The sequence below is a fragment of the Bacillus rossius genome, chromosome 16, assembly GCF_032445375.1.
Source record: "Bacillus rossius redtenbacheri isolate Brsri chromosome 16, Brsri_v3, whole genome shotgun sequence".
NCBI classification, from domain to species: Eukaryota; Metazoa; Arthropoda; class Insecta; order Phasmatodea; family Bacillidae; genus Bacillus; species Bacillus rossius.
The window spans coordinates 37793045-37814390 of NC_086343.1; the positions used below are offsets into that span (position 1 = coordinate 37793045).

Sequence of the window (21346 nt, forward strand, 5' to 3'; positions counted from 1 at the left end):
AGCAAGATGTAGCCCTTTCTCTGATAAATACCCTTATTTTCCAGCCCCTTCTCATTCTTTACCGCGTGCTGGTCGGAGAAGGGTCAGCCTCTCTCTTTGCCTAGCCTGGCGTTCTAAAAAGGAAGCTCAGGTCAGTGGCCAGTGCGTAAGGTGCTAGGTTCGATAGGTAGCTAGGACGCGGCGAACAGATAGGAATACCACGCTAGTTAGGTCGGACGATACGCCTGTTGTGTGCCCTGCTTTTTTCAAGGCGGGGCACCTACTTGCGATGAGTAGTAGCGACGAGGAGATGGAGGTCGGCACCGCGACGAAGCGCACGCATGAGGGCAGCGACTCAGAGACTGAACACTCTGTTCAGTCTAAAAAACCGTCAGGGCTCCAGCCCACCACAACCGAGGACGACAACAGTGGCTTCATCACTGTTGAGCGTAGACAACGCAGGCGTAATAGCGATGCGTCACAAGCGGTACCGACACCGCAACAACGGACACCGACTGACGAGGCCCCGCGCTACAAACGCGTACCATTCGTAATCCGCAACAGTCAGGCAATCGGCAGCTTGGGCCCTGCCTTCGCGCGACTCGGCATCAAAAACCGAATGACGCTGACGAAGCGTCAAGAAGTGCGCATAACTTTTGATGGCAAATTGGACCAAGACAAAGCGACCGCTTGGTTTAAGGCAAACGATGTGCCTTTCCACACTTTCTCCCAGCCCAGCGAGCGAGGGGAAAAAGTAGTGATAAAGAATTTGAGTAAATTCACGCCGGTTGATGCGATTTCTGAGGAGCTCACCGCGCTCGGGTTTAAAGTAAATTTCATCAAACAGCTCAGTCGGCGGCTAACAGACCGCAACTCAGGGCAAGAGTTTTTCGAGCCAACACCGTCATTCGTGGTGTGCGTGGCACCTAGCGCGCACGACATCTACGCCGTCAAACAACTATACTACACAAGTGGTATAAAGATTGAGCGGTACACGACTCGCGCGGAAGACGTCCCGCTCTGTAAGAGGTGTAGTTCCTTCGGACACACCACCGGAAACTGTTCAGAAGTACCTAAATGCATCAGGTGCGCGGGTTCGCATCCCCGCAGCGAATGCCCAGTCCCAGAGGAGGCACCAAAGGTGTGCTCGAACTGTAAAGAGACAGGCCACACCGCGGCCTGGCGACAGTGCCCCGCGTTTTTGAAGATCGTAGAGTCGCGGAGACAGGCCGCCGCGGAACAGGCAGCACAGAAAGCTGCGCGCACAGCCTCGCGAGCACAGCCGGCCGCACCGACGCGGGAAAGTTTCCCCCCTCCCCCCGCGCCCACCAGGGAACACCTGCACCGGGCAACAACAACAACAACAGAGCGCAGTCCGCGAAACGCACGGCCCAGCGAGCAGGCCAGCCAACCGGGCATAAATCAAACACAGGCAGTAGCTTCCACGTCATACACGGCAGCTACGTCAGGCGTAAGCGCACCGCGGCGCACGGCAACGGAAATCGTGCAGGCTCGCGTCGAGAAGAGCCAGCAGCATAGAACAGAAACCGCGCCAGAAGCACAGCCAAATAATAATATCACTAGCCTCGCGGAACTCGCAGAGATCTTGCGCATGTGCGATTATTGGAATTTAGTGAAGGCACTCGAACCGTATTACGCACGCATCCGCTCCACCGAGAGCATTAAATACCGTCAAACCATTCTATTGGAAGCACTCGCGACAGTGCTCCAGTAAATGGCAGTAAACATGGGGAAAACACTACAACTCCTAAACTTTAATGCATGTGGTCTCCGCCTTCGGTCGTACGAGTTGGAACAGTGCCTTGTAATATATGGGATTGATGTGGCATTCATTACCGAGACTCACCTATCACCGCATCATCGATTTAATATTTGTGGTTACACCACTTACCGCACTGACCGCGCCACTCGTGGGGGCGGCACAGCCATATTAATTAAACACGGGATTCATCACCATCCGATAGAAATAACTGGCTTAGAGCACCTAGAGGCCACCAGCATAAATATTCGTAATAAAAATGCGCATGTCTGCATGTCGGCAGTATATAAACCCCCAGATAAGCCACTACTTTCTAGGGATTTAAATAAATTAATTAATCCACAGCAACACTTTTTCATCGCAGGCGATTTAAACAGCAAAAACGAAGACTGGGGATGCAAAAATACTAACCCAGCAGGCAGAAAATTATTAGATCATTCGGTAGCAAATAATTACGAAATTTTTGCTCCAGGCTCGCCAACTTGCTATCCAACGAATGGTGGCATGCCTGACATATTAGATATAGCTCTTACAAACATACCAGGTGCGCAGGTTATTTCAGAAAAATTAGATGAGCTTGACTCAGACCATTTTCCGGTACTTATTCAATTAACTTTTAATGCTCAATTTTGCGCAGCGATATTTAGCCGCACTTTTGGTATTCCCGACTGGGACAAATTTCGCGAAGACCTGGAATTAACTTTTACAGAAACTCCAGCGATAGACACAGCAGATGAGCTCGAAACTCACGTAAAACTTTTCACCGACACAATTACAGACGTGCGCAAAAAACACACGAAAATCGTGAATAAAAGAGAATTTACGCGACTAAATTACCCAGATGTAGACATGCTAATCGTTTTAAAACGGCAGGCGCGCAACACTTATCAACGAACGAGAACACCGCAAGCTAGGACTGAATACAATCGCCTTAAAGCTCAAGTCTCGCGAAAACTTAAAGATTTAAAAATAGAAAAATACGGAAACTTAATAACAGAGTGCGCAACTCAACCTCGGCAAATGTGGCGGCTCACACGCAATTTACGAGGGAAAAATAAATTTATCTCCACACCGGCCATTGTTACAAACGCGGGCATTAAATATGACGCGATAGATAAAGCAAATGCAATAGCAGACATTTTTGAAAAACAATTTTCACCAAACGAGGACATAAACGAGCCTCAGTTTACTAGGACCACGACAGTAGCTGTTAATAACTATTTACAAATCGTTCCACAAGCCGAGCCGGAACTCGTAACAATTAAAGAGCTCTTAGAAGCTATTCACTCGCGACCAAAAAATAAAGCAGGCGGACCTGACGGAATAAATTTTGATACTTTAAAGAAATTATCATTTCAGGCTATACAATACTTTCTTAAAATAATAAATGCTATTTTTATTCTTAAATCCTACCCAGCGTCATGGAAACTAGCTAAAGTTATCACCATTCCGAAACCGGGAAAAAATGCGTCACTACCACAAAACAGGCGACCTATTAGCCTCCTAAATAGCATGAGTAAAATTTTCGAAAAAATTTTACTCAAACGACTTCAACACCATTCGGACGAACACGAAGTCATTCCAGATAACCAATTTGGTTTTAGAAGGGGCCACTCTACCTCTCACCCCCTAATTAAGCTCATTGAAGAGGCCACTGACGGTTTTAACTCACGAGCGAAATTTACTGTCGCAACGAAGCTAGACGCGGAAAAAGCTTTCGACAAAGTTTGGATACCTGGCTTAATTCAAAAATTAATTACATTTAACTTTCCAGACACGTATATTCATCTGGTGGCCCACTATTTATGGCGTCGAAAAGTTTTTGTATCAATAGAGGGGGCGAAATCATCCACTCGGGAGCTGACAGCAGGTGTGCCGCAGGGGTCCCCACTCTCACCCTTTTTCTATAATGTTTACACAGCCGACATCCCGCGGGAACATGCCCACATGCAATTATATGCAGACGACACTGCAATAATATATCAATCCCCGAATTTGAAGTTTGCTTTAACCAAAGTTCAGAGGCAGCTTACCTCACTCGAACAATGGTACACTCGCTGGCGCATTAAAATAAATGGAGCCAAGTCCACAACTTTAATTTTAACTAAAAAATACACCGCCCCCGACCGCGAATTAAAAATTTTTAATCAAGCTATACCATTTGTTAAATCGGCTAGATATTTAGGTTTAACTCTAGATACCAGGCTCACCTGGAAAGTTCACACCACTAAGGTGACACAGTTTGCGCGAGGCACTTTGCGCAGCCTATACTCAATGTTTAAGGCCCCCCAATTTCCTAGAAAGAAAAAATTACAGCTGTATTTACAAATAGTTCGCCCTCAATTATTATATGCTTGCGAAATCTGGGGCTATGCAGCAAAATGCCATATCGATAAAGTACAGGTCACTCAAAATAAATTTCTTAGAGCCATTGCAGATTGCGGCTGGTACACCAGCACACTAGAAGTACACCAGCTACTCAAAGTAGAATATGTAGAGGAATATATATAACGGCAAAACAGGTCTTTTTATGGCCAGCTCCCTGAACATGCCAATTCTTATATGAATTCACTTCCGGACTACGACCCAGCTGCACAGCGACAGTTTAAAAAACCGCGACTTGCCTAAGCCAGGTTATACTATAATCCACACATCCCATGTACGCAGGGCAACTTAGCAAACATAGCAGACGTTTCTCTCTGGCCCCGATGTGCCTGTCTACGTCCTGCGGTGCAAATAATCAACATTGGACTAGCCAATGATTGACATGCCCAGGACTCGTAAATATTGCGTCAACACTACTTTTGGCCCAGCGGTGCTCTATTTTATTGCGTCAACACTACCTTTGACCCAGCGGGGCTCTAATTATAAACCAGCGACAACTCGACCGCAGGCCCAAATTCCTTTAATTACCAAATCTTTCCTTCCCCCACCTCCTCCACTAGTCCTTGCTAGTTGTTTTCCCCAGCCATTATTAAATAATTCATTAATGTAACTTTCATTTTCTTGCTAATTCGAAATGGTCCGATGCATGCAGGTGTAGGTTTTGACCCATGCAGCGGTCCACTGCCTGTGTGTTAGGGCTGACTCCGTATGCCTGAAGGGCGAGACCCGCCTGGCAGGCTTCACCTCCAGTGCCGGCCGCGTTTCGGAAGGCATGGGTTTTTGAATTGCGACCAAAAAAAAAAAAAAAAAAAAAAAACGGACGAGGGCATCTCTCTGCTCGAACAATAATAGAATAGGATGACATTCATTTACTAATTTCACTCTCTATTTTTCAGGTTTAGACGACAACAGCCTGGGGGCTAACTACAGCAATACTGGTTTAGCCTAACTTTGACCGAACTATACTGGAACGCAATAGTTCGGTCCTTAAGGCGGCCAGGTGTTTACTAATCTATGTAATTTCTCCTACACATCGGTAAACTTACACGATGATATGCCTGCTTGGTCAGCCGGGTATGTGCGGCCTTGGAGCTATACACTACACTCACACAACGAAATTAATTAGGCCATTTTTGCGCACACTCCACACGCCTCTAAATACAGACATCACGACACTCTCATGCATCAGTTAGCCAACTAACTGAGGGGAAAGGGTGACCTCCCCCCGCCTGACACCTACACTATTAAAAATAGAGCCAAGCAACATGCGACAGCTATTTTACTTCTTCTGGACCGTGAGCCACCTTTAATCTTAAAATCACACACATCGCGCCCCGCCGACGTTTCCAATGATTCGATCAAAGTGACGGGGTTGCACTATTTATATTGGCGACCACATAGCGAGTTATGGGAACGTAATAGTTCCCGGTATCGCTGTCACACGCTCCCGGCCGAGCATATGAGGAAACGGCGGCAGCCCCTTCTCATTCTTTACCGCGTGCTGGTCGGAGAAGGGTCAGCCTCTCTCTTTGCCTAGCCTGGCGTTCCTAAAAAGGAAGCTCAGGTCAGTGGCCAGTGCGTAAGGTGCTAGGTTCGATAGGTAGCTAGGTCGCGGCGAACAGATAGGAATATCACGCTAGTTAGGTCGGACGATACGCCTGTTGTGTGCCCTGCTTTTTTCAAGGCGGGGCACCTACTTGCGATGAGTAGTAGCGACGAGGAGATGGAGGTAGGCACGGCGACAAAGCGGCTGCACGAGAGTAGCGAATCAGACACCGAACAAGCGAGTCAAATCAAAAAACCGTCAGGGCTCCAGCCCACAACAACAATCGATGACGACAACAGTGGCTTCACCACTGTTGAGCGTAGACAACGCAGGCGTAATAGCGATGCGTCACAAGCGGTACCGACACCGCAACAACGGACACCGACTGACGAGGCTCCGCGCTACAAACGCGTACCATTCGTAATCCGCAACAGTCAGGCAATCGGCAGCTTGGGCCCTGCCTTCGCGCGACTCGGCATCAAAAACCGAATGACGCTGACGAAGCGTCAAGAAGTGCGCATAACTTTTGATGGCAAATTGGACCAAGACAAAGCGACCGCTTGGTTTAAGGCAAACGATGTGCCTTTCCACTCTTTCTCCCAGCCCAGCGAGCGAGGGGAAAAAGTAGTGATAAAGAATTTGAGTAAATTCACGCCGGTTGATGCGATTTCTGAGGAGCTCACCGCGCTCGGGTTTAAAGTAAATTTCATCAAACAGCTCAGTCGTCGGCTAACAGACCGCAACTCAGGGCAAGAGTTTTTCGAGCCAACACCGTCATTCGTGGTGTGCGTGGCACCTAGCGCGCACGACATCTACGCCGTCAAACAACTATACTACACAAGTGGTATAAAGATTGAGCGGTACACGACTCGCGCGGAAGACGTCCCGCTCTGTAAGAGGTGTAGTTCCTTCGGACACACCACCGGAAACTGTTCAGAAGTACCTAAATGCATCAGGTGCGCGGGTTCGCATCCCCGCAGCGAATGCCCAGTCCCAGAGGAGGCACCAAAGGTGTGCTCGAACTGTAAAGAGACAGGCCACACCGCGGCCTGGCGACAGTGCCCCGCGTTTTTGAAGATCGTAGAGTCGCGGAGACAGGCCGCCGCGGAACAGGCAGCACAGAAAGCTGCGCGCACAGCCTCGCGAGCACAGCCGGCCGCACCGACGCGGGAAAGTTTCCCCCCTCACCCCGCGCCCACCAGGGAACACCTGCACCGGGCAACAACAACAACAACAGAGCGCAGTCCGCGAAACGCACGGCCCAGCGAGCAGGCCAGCCAACCGGGCATAAATCAAACACAGGCAGTAGCTTCCACGTCATACGCGGCAGCTACGTCAGGCGTAAGCGCACCGCGGCGCACGGCAACGGAAATCGTGCAGGCTCGCGTCGAGAAGAGCCAGCAGCATAGAACAGAAACCGCGCCAGAAGCACAGCCAAATAATAATATCACTAGCCTCGCGGAACTCGCAGAGATCTTGCGCATGTGCGATTATTGGAATTTAGTGAAGGCACTCGAACCGTATTACGCACGCATCCGATCCACCGAGAGCATTAAATACCGCCAAACCATTCTATTGGAAGCACTCGCGACAGTGCTCCAGTAAATGGCAGTAAACATGGGGAAAACACTACAACTCCTAATCTTTAATGCATGTGGTCTCCGCCTTCGGTCGTACGAGTTGGAACAGTGCCTTGTAATATATGGGATTGATGTGGCATTCATTACCGAGACTCACCTATCACCGCATCATCGATTTAATATTTGTGGTTACACCACTTACCGCACTGACCGCGCCACTCGTGGGGGCGGCACAGCCATATTAATTAAACACGGGATTCATCACCATCCGATAGAAATAACTGGCTTAGAGCACCTAGAGGCCACCAGCATAAATATTCGTAATAAAAATGCGCATGTCTGCATGTCGGCAGTATATAAACCCCCAGATAAGCCACTACTTTCTAGGGATTTAAATAAATTAATTAATCCACAGCAACACTTTTTCATCGCAGGCGATTTAAACAGCAAAAACGAAGACTGGGGATGCAAAAATACTAACCCAGCAGGCAGAAAATTATTAGATCATTCGGTAGCATATAATTACGAAATGTTTGCTCCAGGCTCGCCAACTTGCTATCCAACGAATGGCGGCATGCCTGACATATTAGATATAGCTCTTACAAACATACCAGGTGCGCAGGTTATTTCAGAAAAATTTATATGAGCTTGACTCAGACCATTTTCCGGTACTAATTCAATTAACTTTTAATGCTCAATTTTGCGCAGCGATATTTAGCCGCACTTTTGGTATTCCCGACTGGGACAAATTTCGCGAAGACCTGGAATTAACTTTTACAGAAACTCCAGCGATAGACACAGCAGATGAGCTCGAAACTCACGTAAAACTTTTCACCGACACAATTACAGACGTGCGCAAAAAACACACGAAAATCGTGAATAAAAGAGAATTTAGTCGAATAAATTACCCAGATATAGACATGCTAATCGTTTTAAAACGGCAGGCGCGCAACACTTATCAACGAACGAGAACACCGCAAGCTAGGACTGAATATAATCGCCTTAAAGCTCAAGTCTCGCGAAAACTTAAAGATTTAAAAATAGAAAAATACGGAAACTTAATAACAGAGTGCGCAACTCAACCTCGGCAAATGTGGCGGCTCACACGCAATTTACGAGGGAAAAATAAATTTATCTCCACACCGGCCATTGTTACAAACGCGGGCTTTAAATATGACGCGATAGATAAAGCAAATGCAATAGCAGACATTTTTGAAAAACAATTTTCACCAAACGAGGACATAAACGAGCCTCAGTTTACTAGGACCACGACAGTAGCTGTTAATAACTATTTATAAATCGTTCCACAAGCCGAGCCGGAACTCGTAACAATTAAAGAGCTCTTAGAAGCTATTCACTCGCGACCAAAAAATAAAGCAGGCGGACCTGACGGAATAAGTTTTGATACTTTAAAGAAATTATCATTTCAGGCTATACAATACTTTCTTAAAATAATAAATGCTATTTTTATTCTTAAATCCTACCCAGCGTCATGGAAACTAGCTAAAGTTATCACCATTCCGAAACCGGGAAAAAATGCGTCACTACCACAAAACAGGCGACCTATTAGCCTCCTAAATAGCATGAGTAAAATTTTCGAAAAAATTTTACTCACACGACTTTAACACCATTCGGACGAACACGAAGTCATTCCAGATAACCAATTTGGTTTTAGAAGGGGCCACTCTACCTCTCACCCCCTAATTAAGCTCATTGAAGAGGCCACTGACGGTTTTAATTCACGAGCGAAATTTACTGTCGCAACGATGCTAGGCGCGGAAAAAGCTTTCGACAAAGTTTGGATACCTGGCTTAATTCAAAAATTAATTACATTTAACTTTCCAGACACGTATATTCATCTGGTGGCCCACTATTTATGGCGTCGAAAATTTTTTGTATCAATAGAGGGGGCGAAATCATCCACTCGGGAGCTGACAGCAGGTGTGCCGCAGGGGTCCCCACTCTCACCCTTTTTCTATAATGTTTACACAGCCGACATCCCGCGGGAACATGCCCACGTGCAATTATATGCAGACGACACTGCAATAATATATCAATCCCCGAATTTGAAGTTTGCTTTAACCAAAGTTCAGAGGCAGCTTACCTCACTCGAACAATGGTACACTCGCTGGCGCATTAAAATAAATGGAGCCAAGTCCACAACTTTAATTTTAACTAAAAAATACACCGCCCCCGACCGCGAATTAAAAATTTTTAATCAAGCCATACCATTTGTTAAATCGGCTAGATATTTAGGTTTAACTCTAGATACCAGGCTCACCTGGAAAGTTCACACCACTAAGGTGACACAGTTTGCGCGAGGCACTTTGCGCAGCCTATACTCAATGTTTAAGGCCCCCCAATTTCCTAGAAAGAAAAAATTACAGCTGTATTAACAAATAGTTCGCCCTCAATTATTATATGCTTGCGAAATCTGGGGCTATGCAGCAAAATGCCATATCGATAAAGTACAGGTCACTCAAAATAAATTTCTTAGAGCCATTGCAGATTGCGGCTGGTACACCAGCACACTAGAAGTACACCAGCTACTCAAAGTAGAATATGTAGAGGAATATATAAAACGGCAAAACAGGTCTTTTTATGGCCAGCTCCCTGAACATGCCAATACTTATATGAATTCACTTCCGGACTACGACCCAGCTGCACAGCGACAGTTTAAAAAACCGCGACTTGCCTAAGCCAGGTTATACTAGAATCCACACATCCCATGTACGCAGGGCAACTTAGCAAACATAGCAGACGTTTCTCTCTGGCCCCGATGTGCCTGTCTACGTCCTGCGGTGCAAATAATCAACATTGGACTAGCCAATGATTGACATGCCCAGGACTCGTAAATATTGCGTCAACACTACTTTTGGCCCAGCGGGGCTCTATTTTATTGCGTCAACACTACCTTTGACCCAGCGGGGCTCTAATTATAAACCAGCGACAACTCGACCGCAGGCCCAAATTCCTTTAATTACCAAATCTTTCCTTCCCCCACCTCCTCCACTAGTCCTTGCTAGTTGTTTTCCCCAGCCATTATTAAATAATTCATTAATGTAACTTTCATTTTCTTGCTAATTCGAAATGGTCCGAAGCATGCAGGTGTAGGTTTTGACCCATGCAGCGGTCCACTGCCTGTGTGTTAGGGCTGACTCCGTATGCCTGAAGGGCGAGACCCGCCTGGCAGGCTTCACCTCCAGTGCCGGCCGCGTTTCGGAAGGCATGGGTTTTTGAATTGCGACAAAAAAAAAAAAAAAAAAAAAACTGGACGAGGGCATCTCTCTGCTCGAACAATAATAGAATAGCATGACATTCATTTACTTATTTCACTCTCTATTTTTCAGGTTTAGACGACAACAGCCTGGGGGCTAACTACAGCAATACTGGTTTAGCCTAACTTTGACCGAACTATACTGGAACGCAATAGTTCGGTCCTTAAGGCGGCCAGGTGTTTACTAATCTATGTAATTTCTCCTACACATCGGTAAACTTACACGATGATATGCCTGCTTGGTCAGCCGGGTATGTGCGGCCTTGGAGCTATACACTACACTCACACAACGAAATTAATTAGGCCATTTTTGCGCACACTCCACACGCCTCTAAATACAGACATCACGACACTCTCATGCATCAGTTAGCCAACTAACTGAGGGGAAAGGGTGACCTCCCCCCGCCAGACACCTACACTATTAAAAATAGAGCCAAGCAACATGCGACAGCTATTTTACTTCTTCTGGACCGTGAGCCACCTTTAATCTTAAAATCACACACATCGCGCCCCGCCGACGTTTCCAATGATTCGATCAAAGTAACGGGGTTGCACTATTTATATTGGCGACCACATAGCGAGTTATGGGAACGTAATAGTTCCCGGTATCGCTGTCACACGCTCCCGGCCGAGCATATGAGGAAACGGCGGAGCCCCTTCTCAGTCGCACCTGTGTTTTCCGTACCATGTGCGTCTTTGCCTGAGGACGGGAGCAGATAGCAGTTCCCGAAACGTCGCTTGTTTCTGTTTTGGTAAAACTATTGTATTTTTTTGTCTTTTCGTTTTGTTGTGTTTTTGTCTCGTTTCAACTGTTGTGCTGAATGATTTTGGTTTCAATATTTTTGTGTTGTCATCATTTGTGTGTTTTTTTTGTTCACTTAGTACCTACTTTTTTCTTTGTTTGTTGACCATATTTCTGTTTCGGAATATTTTGTGGTGTTTATATTCTTGTTGACAACAGCAATTGTTTGCTTAATTTTGTGTGTTTTTTGTCTCTCTTGTGTATTTTTATTTATTTTATTTATTAGTTTTTCTTCAACAGAAAAAGTTCTTAGCAATGGCGTATGTCCAAAAACTTACATCAAGTCTAAACGCGGTATCGTTACGAGGCCTAACTATCTCGGCAAAGTTCGGGTTACGATTTTCCCCTCTACAATTTTTCTGGCAGCGAAGATGAGATTTGAAAACTGCAACATAACAAAAAAAAATAATTCATATTTATAACAAATTTATAAATAAAAACACAGAGTTTATAAGACAATATACCTACTTTCCAGATGTTTCAATGTTGATAAAAGTATTTATAAAAATCTTAAGTAATTTTAAAAGTGCTCGAGCATGCGAAAACATGTTTATTTCTTAAATTATTTTTACGGGATATTTGGTGTGAAATGTTTAGAGTTGTTTGCACGTGGTCGGTCATTGTATTATTGAAATAATGGCTGCTCGGCGATCTCGTGTGAGTGAGAGGCAAATTAAAATGTTGGTTTATTTTATGGAGGAGCACCCCGAATTCTTGCGGAGAAAATTTTCATCGAATTTCATGACTGCAACAAAATACACACGCTGAGTTATTGTTGAAATTTTTGATATCTGAAACAGGCGAATAAATTATGAATACCTATGTATTTTGGAAGTTGGGTTATTTTTCAATTTACTTGCATAAAATCTTCATTATATTGTTATTATAGAAATAACGTCTTTACATTCCCACTTAGTTATTATGTATCTGGAGCACTACTTACATTACGTAATTATTGTAACTTAAAGCGGTAACCATGGTAAGGACTCATCCGAAAGAAGGAAAAACTAAAAAAAAAACGGAATGCATTTCTTTTACTTATATACGTCATAACAAATCATTCTATAAAACGGCATTGTGATATGTATATGGTTAGAAGTAGCTTCCATATGAAGAAATACTTTCGTGACTTTGGGGCGTATTCAAGTAGTTGGCCTAACAGGAACTAGATGGCAGGGATTGCGGAAGAGCGAGGCAGTAGCGTGCAGCGGCCGGTAGGACTACTGCAACACTTTATCGGAATTAAGTTTCGCGTCCATTACCGTTTCCTGAGTGGTAACAGTAATTACTGAAGATATTTGTACCGGTATTATGGATCAATATTTTATACATAATAAATGTACAAATATCTTCAGTAATTACTGTTACCAATTGGGAAACGGTAATGGACGCGAAACTTAATTCCGATTAAGTGTTGTAGTAGTCCTATTCGCCGCAGCGCGCGCTACTGCCTCGCACACCCGCAAGCCCTGCTGCCCTCTCGTGACTGTTAGGTCAACTACTTGAAAAGGACCCCAAAAACATACATATTCAATGCTACTAGGAAAAAATTTCCTTTTACAAAATATTAAACACAATTGACTCCTACGTAAAATATCGTAAATATAGGTCACGCCCAAAAATGTACTATTTTCGACCATGTCAATTCCCGATCGGCAAAGGCTTTTCGACAGCAATTGTATACTCGAAACATACCGATCGTTGGCTTCCGAGAATCGAAAGGTTCCGAGTTGATGAAAGTAGCTTAGAATACCATATTGTAGAAAGCTTCCGATAATCGTGGAATCACGATCGGGAACTCTTATCCGAGAAACTTAGAATAAACCCCCTGATGTGAATTATTAACGGACTGTTTTTGTGAGAAATTAGTGAAACCAATGAGTCTTACATACAAACATATGGGTGCGGAACACCAGGAGTAAAAAAAAAAAAAAAATAAGAGACCGGCATCGTAAGACAAAATTTAGGTATCTAGGAGTACCTATTATTAGTGACCGGAAAAATTCGCGGATTCATTTCACGATATGCTAGAATCCAAACAACTGTACATTTATATTGTATCTGTAATTGCCTTACAGTTTATCTGAAGGACTTTTAGCCAATGGGAAACCTTCAAACAAAAAAAGTATCGAATCGCAAGCGTCCCAGTTGACAAGTGTCATGAGTCAATAGCCAATGAGCAAGTGGCATTTGCCTGAGTATGTAGAGGGTGGTGGAGTCTATCCTAGAGGTCATCGAAAGCGCGAATTTTTCCAGTCTCTACCTATTATGCATGTAAAATATAGTTTACAACGGTTCTCTTGTAATAACTTACTTCCCGCGTTGCAGTTGTTGAAAAGGTTCACGTGAATTTACTAAAAAGTGTATTATTTTTCCCTTCCTTCAGGTGTGATCATGTCGACAAACATGTTCGGGCCCGCGCTCGGATTCTCGTTCTCGTCGTACTGCCTGAGGCTGTACGTCGACCCCACCCTGACGCCCGTCATCCAGCGCGAGGACCCCAGATGGATCGGCGCGTGGTGGTTGGGTGAGTGAGCGGAAGTTCTGCCAAGTCCAAAACACTCGCTGGATACTCATTATTGAGGTTTTCGAAGTGAAAACTTCTATGGGAAGGTTTGGATAAGGGAGTAAATTCATGTAAGTCGTCATCGACATGGTCACGTGACGTGTTAACGATAACACTACATCTGTTCCTATTAGTATAACTTACTGCGCTTTTAAATCTTAAGTATACGATTACTGTGCAGTAAAAGGTGAGTATAAAAAAATAATGGGTGCGTGTACTTAGGTACGCGCGTGAGAAGTTATACATCTTTGGCATCATTAAAAAATAGTTTTTAATTGCATGTAAATAATTCTCCATGGTAGCTTTATTCTCCATGGTAGCGTTAAACGTTTAACGCAACCTTGTTGGAAGTCGCATTAGAAGTATAACTTCAATATATTAATATTCTCATATAGATATATATTTTGAATAACGAAGAAAACGGAGTCTTTGTAGCAATATAATCAAAAAATTATGAACATCATAATTTATTTTTTGATACCTACAATTACTATGCAGTGCGTATTTTATAGTAATTTAGGAGTTATTTCACTAACGTGATAAAACAAATTTGTCGTGTGTTAATATTTTTTCTTAAAAATTGCGAAAATGTTTTCACTTCTGTCGGCAGTCCTCGTGACTGCTTTGCAATTTTTTCCCTCCTTAAAGCTTGGTCTCACGCGCCATTTTGAATTTTGAATTTTCTCGTCTTTCCAGTTATTTAAGGACTAAAACTGAAAATTTACCACGACACATCCCTTGCATTTGTTGTGCTGTTACAGATTTTCCCAACAGAATACCACTAAGTGGATGTAAAAATTCGTCATAATTATCACTTGCACGACATTTTTCCACCCGTCATGCTACAATTAGTGATGTCTGTTAAATATACTTGTTACAGTACAACAAATGCAAGGATGGTATGATGTTGGAAGACCAGACCATCTGGCTTTCCTGTGATGCTTCTGAAAAGTGTTTACTCCATTGTAATGTTACATTTTTTTTGAGTTTACCGTGCGTTTGTCAGAGGACGCAATTTTATATTTTATATATGAAGGGGGGTTAGTGTAGAGTTAACTCCAAGTTTGTGGGGTTGTTACCCTTGTCCCACGGCCACCATCTTGGAAAAAGAGGTTCAAATTGTTTTTACGGTTTATAAATGTTAATAATAAAAAATGTTCCTTAAAAATCACCATCTATAAAAATAGGCTGATATCATTTGTTTGTAAAATGATTAGAAAAAAGTTTTATCGACAAATATATTTTTTCCCCACAAATCTTTATGGATTTTCGCTTATAACTTTTTTATTTATGGTTCTACGATTAAACGTTACTGGACAAAAGTTATAGATACTATTATTTGCAACAAAAAGTGTTAAATATTTTTTTTGTAAGACCTATAGTTTAGCAGATAAACCGTAAAAATCATTTGATCCTCTTTTTCCAAGATGGCGGCCGTGGGACAAGGGTTGCAACCCCACAAACTTGGATTTAACTTTACACTAACCCCCCCCCCCCCCCCCCCCCGTCTTCATAACTAAAAAAAAATAAAATTGCGTCCTCTGACAAACGCAACCCCCAAATGTAACTTTTCAATAGACTGGTTGCCTGGATGGGTGCCCTTGCAGGCTGGATGCTGCTGGGCTCCGTGAAGCTGCTCATGGCGCTGCTGGTGGCGTTCTTCCCCAAGGCGCTCCCGCGCCGCGACCAGCGCTCCGCAGGCGCCCACGGACCCAGGGAAGAGCGAGCGCTGACACGACTGGGAGACGCGCAGCCGCTGACTCCTTCAGCTTCAGCGGCCGACCTCACCGCGCTGAAGCACCGAGGCCGGTTCGACCAAGACAGTGAGTTGCAAAGCGAACCATCAGTTCGGTAATTTTATACGTGACAACGTCTAATAAATCGATGAACGCCGGCTGCACGCACGAAAAAGTGTTCCGTTACGCTGTGTCCCGTTACGCTCATTGTACGCTTGCGCCAGGGGGCAGGCAAGCGGCCGACGAGTTTCGACGGCTACTGCGCATGACGTCATCTGGCGGCCACCTGGCTTGTCTCTCCGCTCGGCTAACACGCTCGGCCCCTATTCAGCCAGCTACTGTGGTTTATTTTACCTCATTGGTGACAGCGGTATGTACAATGTTGAACCGGCCGACAACGTTGCGAACGATCACAAATACATTTTTTACTTAATTAATGCAATTATATATATGAGTGTTTCTGAAGTAGTTAGAACTTGCATTAACATGTAGGCCAAGTCAAACGTGTTACAAAAATTACTTACCAAAGTAGAACTTTATAGTAAACAAAAAAAAATATGAAAGAAGTATACATTTACGAAACACAATTTTTTTTTATTTGAACACAACAATACCTGGGAAACATAAAAAATTAACAAAAATATTTATTATTTTCGACATGTGCATACTCACGGAACAAGATAATGCATTCAAAAAATTTTACTACACAAAACATAAAGTTTATGTTAAACTCCGTAGAAACCTTGACAGCCTATGTGACAGTAGTGTACCGTTTTCAACAAAATTAGTTAATAATTTTTTTCATTTTGATTATTTCTTTCCTCTTCTTGTCCTTTTCATTTTTGTTTTTTATATTCAAATGCTTGATGCGTATATACGTCCTTGTCCTTACGAAGCAGTGAACAACTTTAAAAGGTAAGGTATTCCCTATTTCTTTCATAATTACACCTGTCAAAAGTTCAAATATATTTTTATCAGTGGAAAATAGTGGACCATGAAAAGCGTTGAAACATTTTTCTGCGACAGAAATTTTTTCAAGAAATTCATTTTCGGGATTCACTAAGCCTCCCGCAGATTGTGTAGCAATAAAAGAATTTACCGTTGTCAATTTCACAGAGCCGAGCTCAGGATGTGCATTTCTGAAGCGGTGAGCAACATAGCCTGCAATGTATTTTAACCCTTCGTTCCTTATCGAATGTTCCGTCAATTCAGAATGTTCATTGTGTTCGAAAGGAAATTCCTCTACACCGTCACTTGCAGCTAAAGTTTCCATTTGCAGCTTTGATGCTACGTCAAATTCTCTTTGAAGTAATAAGTTGTTACGTTCACCCACATATTTTTCTCCTTCGCAAACATGAGATGCGACCTCAAGCAAGCACGATTCTTCAGGTCTCTCGTTGGTATTTTGTTTCTCAGAAAAAACTGCAGCAGAATGCTTACCAAATACATAGTTTCTTAGCCTGTATTTAAACTCTACTGGTGATGGATGTGTATTTTGATGGCCCATTCCTCTGATATATGAAAAAAAGCATTCTAATACATCTTGATTAAGTTTAACAGTCGTGATGTACCGAACGTTCAGTGACTTATTTAAGTAGGCGAATAAATCTTTCAAAGATTGATTGTTTATCTGAATTCCCTTCTGAAAAGGCAATTTATGTTTCCCGCCTTTAACTCTCAGCAGTTCGATTGTGTTTGTCATTTCACATAAAATCTTATCCTGATGAACCAAACCTTTCCCGTATGCAGTTTGTGGAACAGAAGAATTAAAAATGTCAAACCAGTCATTAAATAATTTGAGAAAATTTGATGTTGAGATCACACTAGCGTCAGGTTCAATAAGGTTATTAGCATATGCATACTTCAGTGAATACGAAACCGTGTTTGAAAATAATTGTGCAGCAATTTTGACTTTCTGCCTTCCACTCCCTTGGACATCAAGATGATTTTGGGTCAGTTTCGGTGCTAATTTGAGATCATGTGTTGATTTGCACAGTAGCTTTTCAATAGATGTTTTATCAATAACTTCTGACTGAAGGACGTAGCCTTTATCAATGAAATGATTTCGTGCTAGTTTTAATAAATGTGGCGCATCATGAAAAACATAAACTAGCCTGGTGCTATCATGAGGGTTTTTAAATGATGTGTTGATAGGAGATATGCCGAGTTGCTTCCAAACAGCTAGATTACCTCCTCCCATGTCGCTTACTGCCGCGCAAACTTTGTAACCGCTTTCTTCTAAACACACGATCACTTTCTTCAGTGTTGTTTCAGACATGGGTTCGTCAAAATTATAGTAAATAGGTTGTTTCCAGTTACTCAAGAGGCCACGAGCCATTACAACTTGTACGTAATTGTAAGGACCTAGAATCTGTTGCTCTTTCCTGTCCATACATATCTGATTACTAATTTTCATCTCATCGAAAGAAATGACAGTGACTTTATCAAAATCTCCAAGTTCCCTGCTCTTGCATTTCATCAAAGCCACAACATCGTATAAAATGCCCGTGTTACAATCTAACTGCGAAGCCCACTTCCGTAGAGTACTTAAATCAGGTAATGGAAAATTAAGCTTGTTTCTAAGGTATCGATATGCTTTCGCACTTACACTCTTCAAAGAAATGGCAGCAGCAATATCGTCTGCAGACCAACAAATCCTTCGTTTCTTATTCTGTAAAATCAAACGAATCTGTCCCGGAGTGAAAAATCTCCCTAACACTTCCTGCACTTTAATATTAGAATCAGTGTGCAGTGTTTTAATTGCTTCTATTTCTTCCTTCAGAGATGTCTTCTCTTTTTCTAATTCTTCATTTTTAATCAAAGTTTCTTTTACCTGTGATTCCAGTTCTCGAATCCTATCGTGAAGTTTTCGAACATCATCCTCGGAACCAACAGGAGGCGAGTCTTGGCAGGCAGTAGAGACAGGCGGCAGTGATTCATGCTCTTCGGTGTTCGGACTCAGCCTGTAAAAACCAAGCGTTGACAAATGAAATTTCATTGTATTGAATTTTATTTACAAACATATAAGAGCTATTGAAATTCATTAATGCTATATTATATGTATTAGTTTTCAAAACTTATATTATACTTTAATAATCACTTTGCAGTAATTGAAATAGGACTAACATTATCTCAACAGTATATAGACCTACAATACAATATGGGACAATTCTAAACATTTATACTTCAGAATTTTAAGGTCATATATAAGCCTAATTCAAAAGTTAATTCACTTTGTAAGGGAATTTTCACGAGAATAAAATTTACAGCAACGATAAATAAATACGTAATTATATGCGGTTAAATTTAGCAGAGTAATTCATTTGTGGGTTTCACAGAATTAATACCAGAAAAAAAATTAAATAATTAAATTATCACGATGATATAAAAGCATGTAAAAAATAAAATAAAAATTAATATTCTCGGAAATATTATTTGTTAAATAAAAACAGAACGCAAGCCAGCAAAAAATACCCATAAACATGTTTTAGACAGATATATAAAATGTGTTCTTCATCATTAAAAATCGCTCTGCATGTTGAATTAATGTTACTACTACGACAAATTAATGCTAGTATACAGATTTTAATTACTACTCACTCTGTTGTTCTGTTTGCATGTAGTAGAATTTCCCTTACTAAGTTCTTCCTTGTTCTGATATTCTGTCTTTCAGTTCTATTTAACTGTACAGTGCAGGTAACGTTTGGAAGCTTCAAGTTAGGCACTGCGTCCTTCTTTAATTTTCGAGTTTTCACCGGTGAGTAATTTAGCAGTTTCTCTCGTAAGCTTTTGTAGAAGCACTCTTCGCTAAAATGAGCGGAACATACTCGTGCTGAAAATGAACAAAACACGTACATAGATTATTGACAACATAGAAACGATTTAATTCTCGTGTAAACAATATTAAAAGTGGTGTATTATAATATGACTTACCGGTTTTGACATTAATTACATCTGCCCTTCGACAGCAGTTTATCCATAACTTCTGAATTTCAGAGCAAGTAGGAAAACGAAAGTATTTCACACTTTTATTTCGCCTACTGCTATTGTTGCACCCAAAGACAGAGCAGTATGACATGGTTTCTAAATAAAGTCTTGCATATATGTGAGTTGAATTATAACTTATAATAAACTAATACAAATAATATTATATATAAGTATATTTAAAACCGCTGCTGTCTCCTAAACAATTCACGAGGTCAATCACAGACAATGGCGTACCAAGAGTGGCAAACAACTTCCTGGTAAACACGTGCAGCGCCCGCCCCTCCAGGCACATGGCCTGGCCGCCAGGTGACGTCAGAGGCCTGGGAGTGGAGGGAGGGAAGATGCGCATGCCCTTACCTCCTTTCTTCCTAATACCATGCGCTTGCGCCGCATCTATCTCTCTTCCACTCGATTGGAACAACCATCGTTTCGACTTTTTCGAGGCACATTAAACTTGAAACACTCCCATTCGTTTCCTACTTTTCCTATCATCGCCCTATCGTTAAAAGAATAACACAGATTGGTAGAAGTTAAATAGCAAACATGTATAAGAGTTATAGTTAAAATAATCTCTTCGTTAAAGTAATAAACATATTTGAATTAATGAGTGCAATTAAAAGTAAATTTATCAATTAAATTGTAGATTTCATTTCACTCCTTCTTTGTGTCCATACAAAATAGTGACAATTCAATAAAAATGATTCAATTTTATTCATAAAAGTATGCAATCATTTCATAAATGTTTTATTATGACGTTGTCACGTTAAACTATCGTCCGTAAACCGACTTTACAGACAACCTTTTTTTTAGGTTCGTGGTTGGTATGTTGTCAAAAACCACGTCTCCCACTTGCAAAACACCCCGTCGGGAATCGAACCCTAGTCGCCTTGTGGGGAGGGGAGTGTTCTGACCACTATTTTTTTTTTAATATCACCCGCCAGCCATCCATCCCACCTTTATCCACTTATTATTTCTTATAGTTAGAAATTTAAGTGTGACAGTTGACGTGACGTTGATAAAGCGATGAAAAATTCAGACGTGTACATATTTACATCCATGCCTGGCCCGGGACTCGAACCCAGAACAACTCGCACCGTAAGCCAGTGTGCAGCCGACTACGCTACGGAGGTCGGCTTCATTGATTCATCGCACTTTTTCTGGCAAGTTGTATTAAACAATTTAGTTTCAAACCAGCTCACCGAGCGTCGTGTAGGCCTCCGGGTTTTAGCGTTTATTAAAGTTTTATGATTACAAATAGCATTTAAGAGCCATTGCACTCGTCTGTACAAGTTTAGAATCAGGGTTTCGTCTGTACAAGTATAGATCCAGGGTTTCGTCTGTACAAGTTTAGAACCAGGGTTTCGTCTGTACAAGTTTAGAACTAGGGTTTCGTCTGTACAAGTTTAGAACCAGGGTTTTGTCTATAACGTGTACCTTTTGGACAGTAAATAAAAGGCTAAAATGGGTGTTTTCACAGACTTTTTTATGTGTGAAAAGTTGTACACACAGTATTGCAAATGCCATAGGAAAGTGGGAGAAGACTTTAACTTCAGCTTTCCACCATAAAAATGATAGAGTCGCTGCTTAGAGTCCCATAGAGGCGCGTTACCGACGCGAAGACCGCACGCAAGTTCGGTGCCTGGCGCGTAAAGGTGAAGTGACACGTAATGCGCGAGCCAGAATCGCCCTTAGCGCCCCCGCGCTTTAA

General features: G+C 42.4%; 1 protein-coding gene across 2 annotated transcripts in view; it reads left to right on the forward strand.

The window, feature by feature from the left end:
• The window catches only part of LOC134540122 (solute carrier organic anion transporter family member 74D-like), an 86000-nt gene that overhangs the window by 41233 nt on the left and 23421 nt on the right, over positions 1-21346 (forward strand). For both annotated transcript variants that reach the window (XM_063382648.1, XM_063382646.1), the window contains exons 5-6: positions 13736-13876; positions 15523-15738. In XM_063382648.1, the coding sequence (XP_063238718.1) occupies positions 13736-13876; positions 15523-15738 (357 nt within the window). The remainder of the gene's footprint in view (positions 1-13735; positions 13877-15522; positions 15739-21346) is intronic.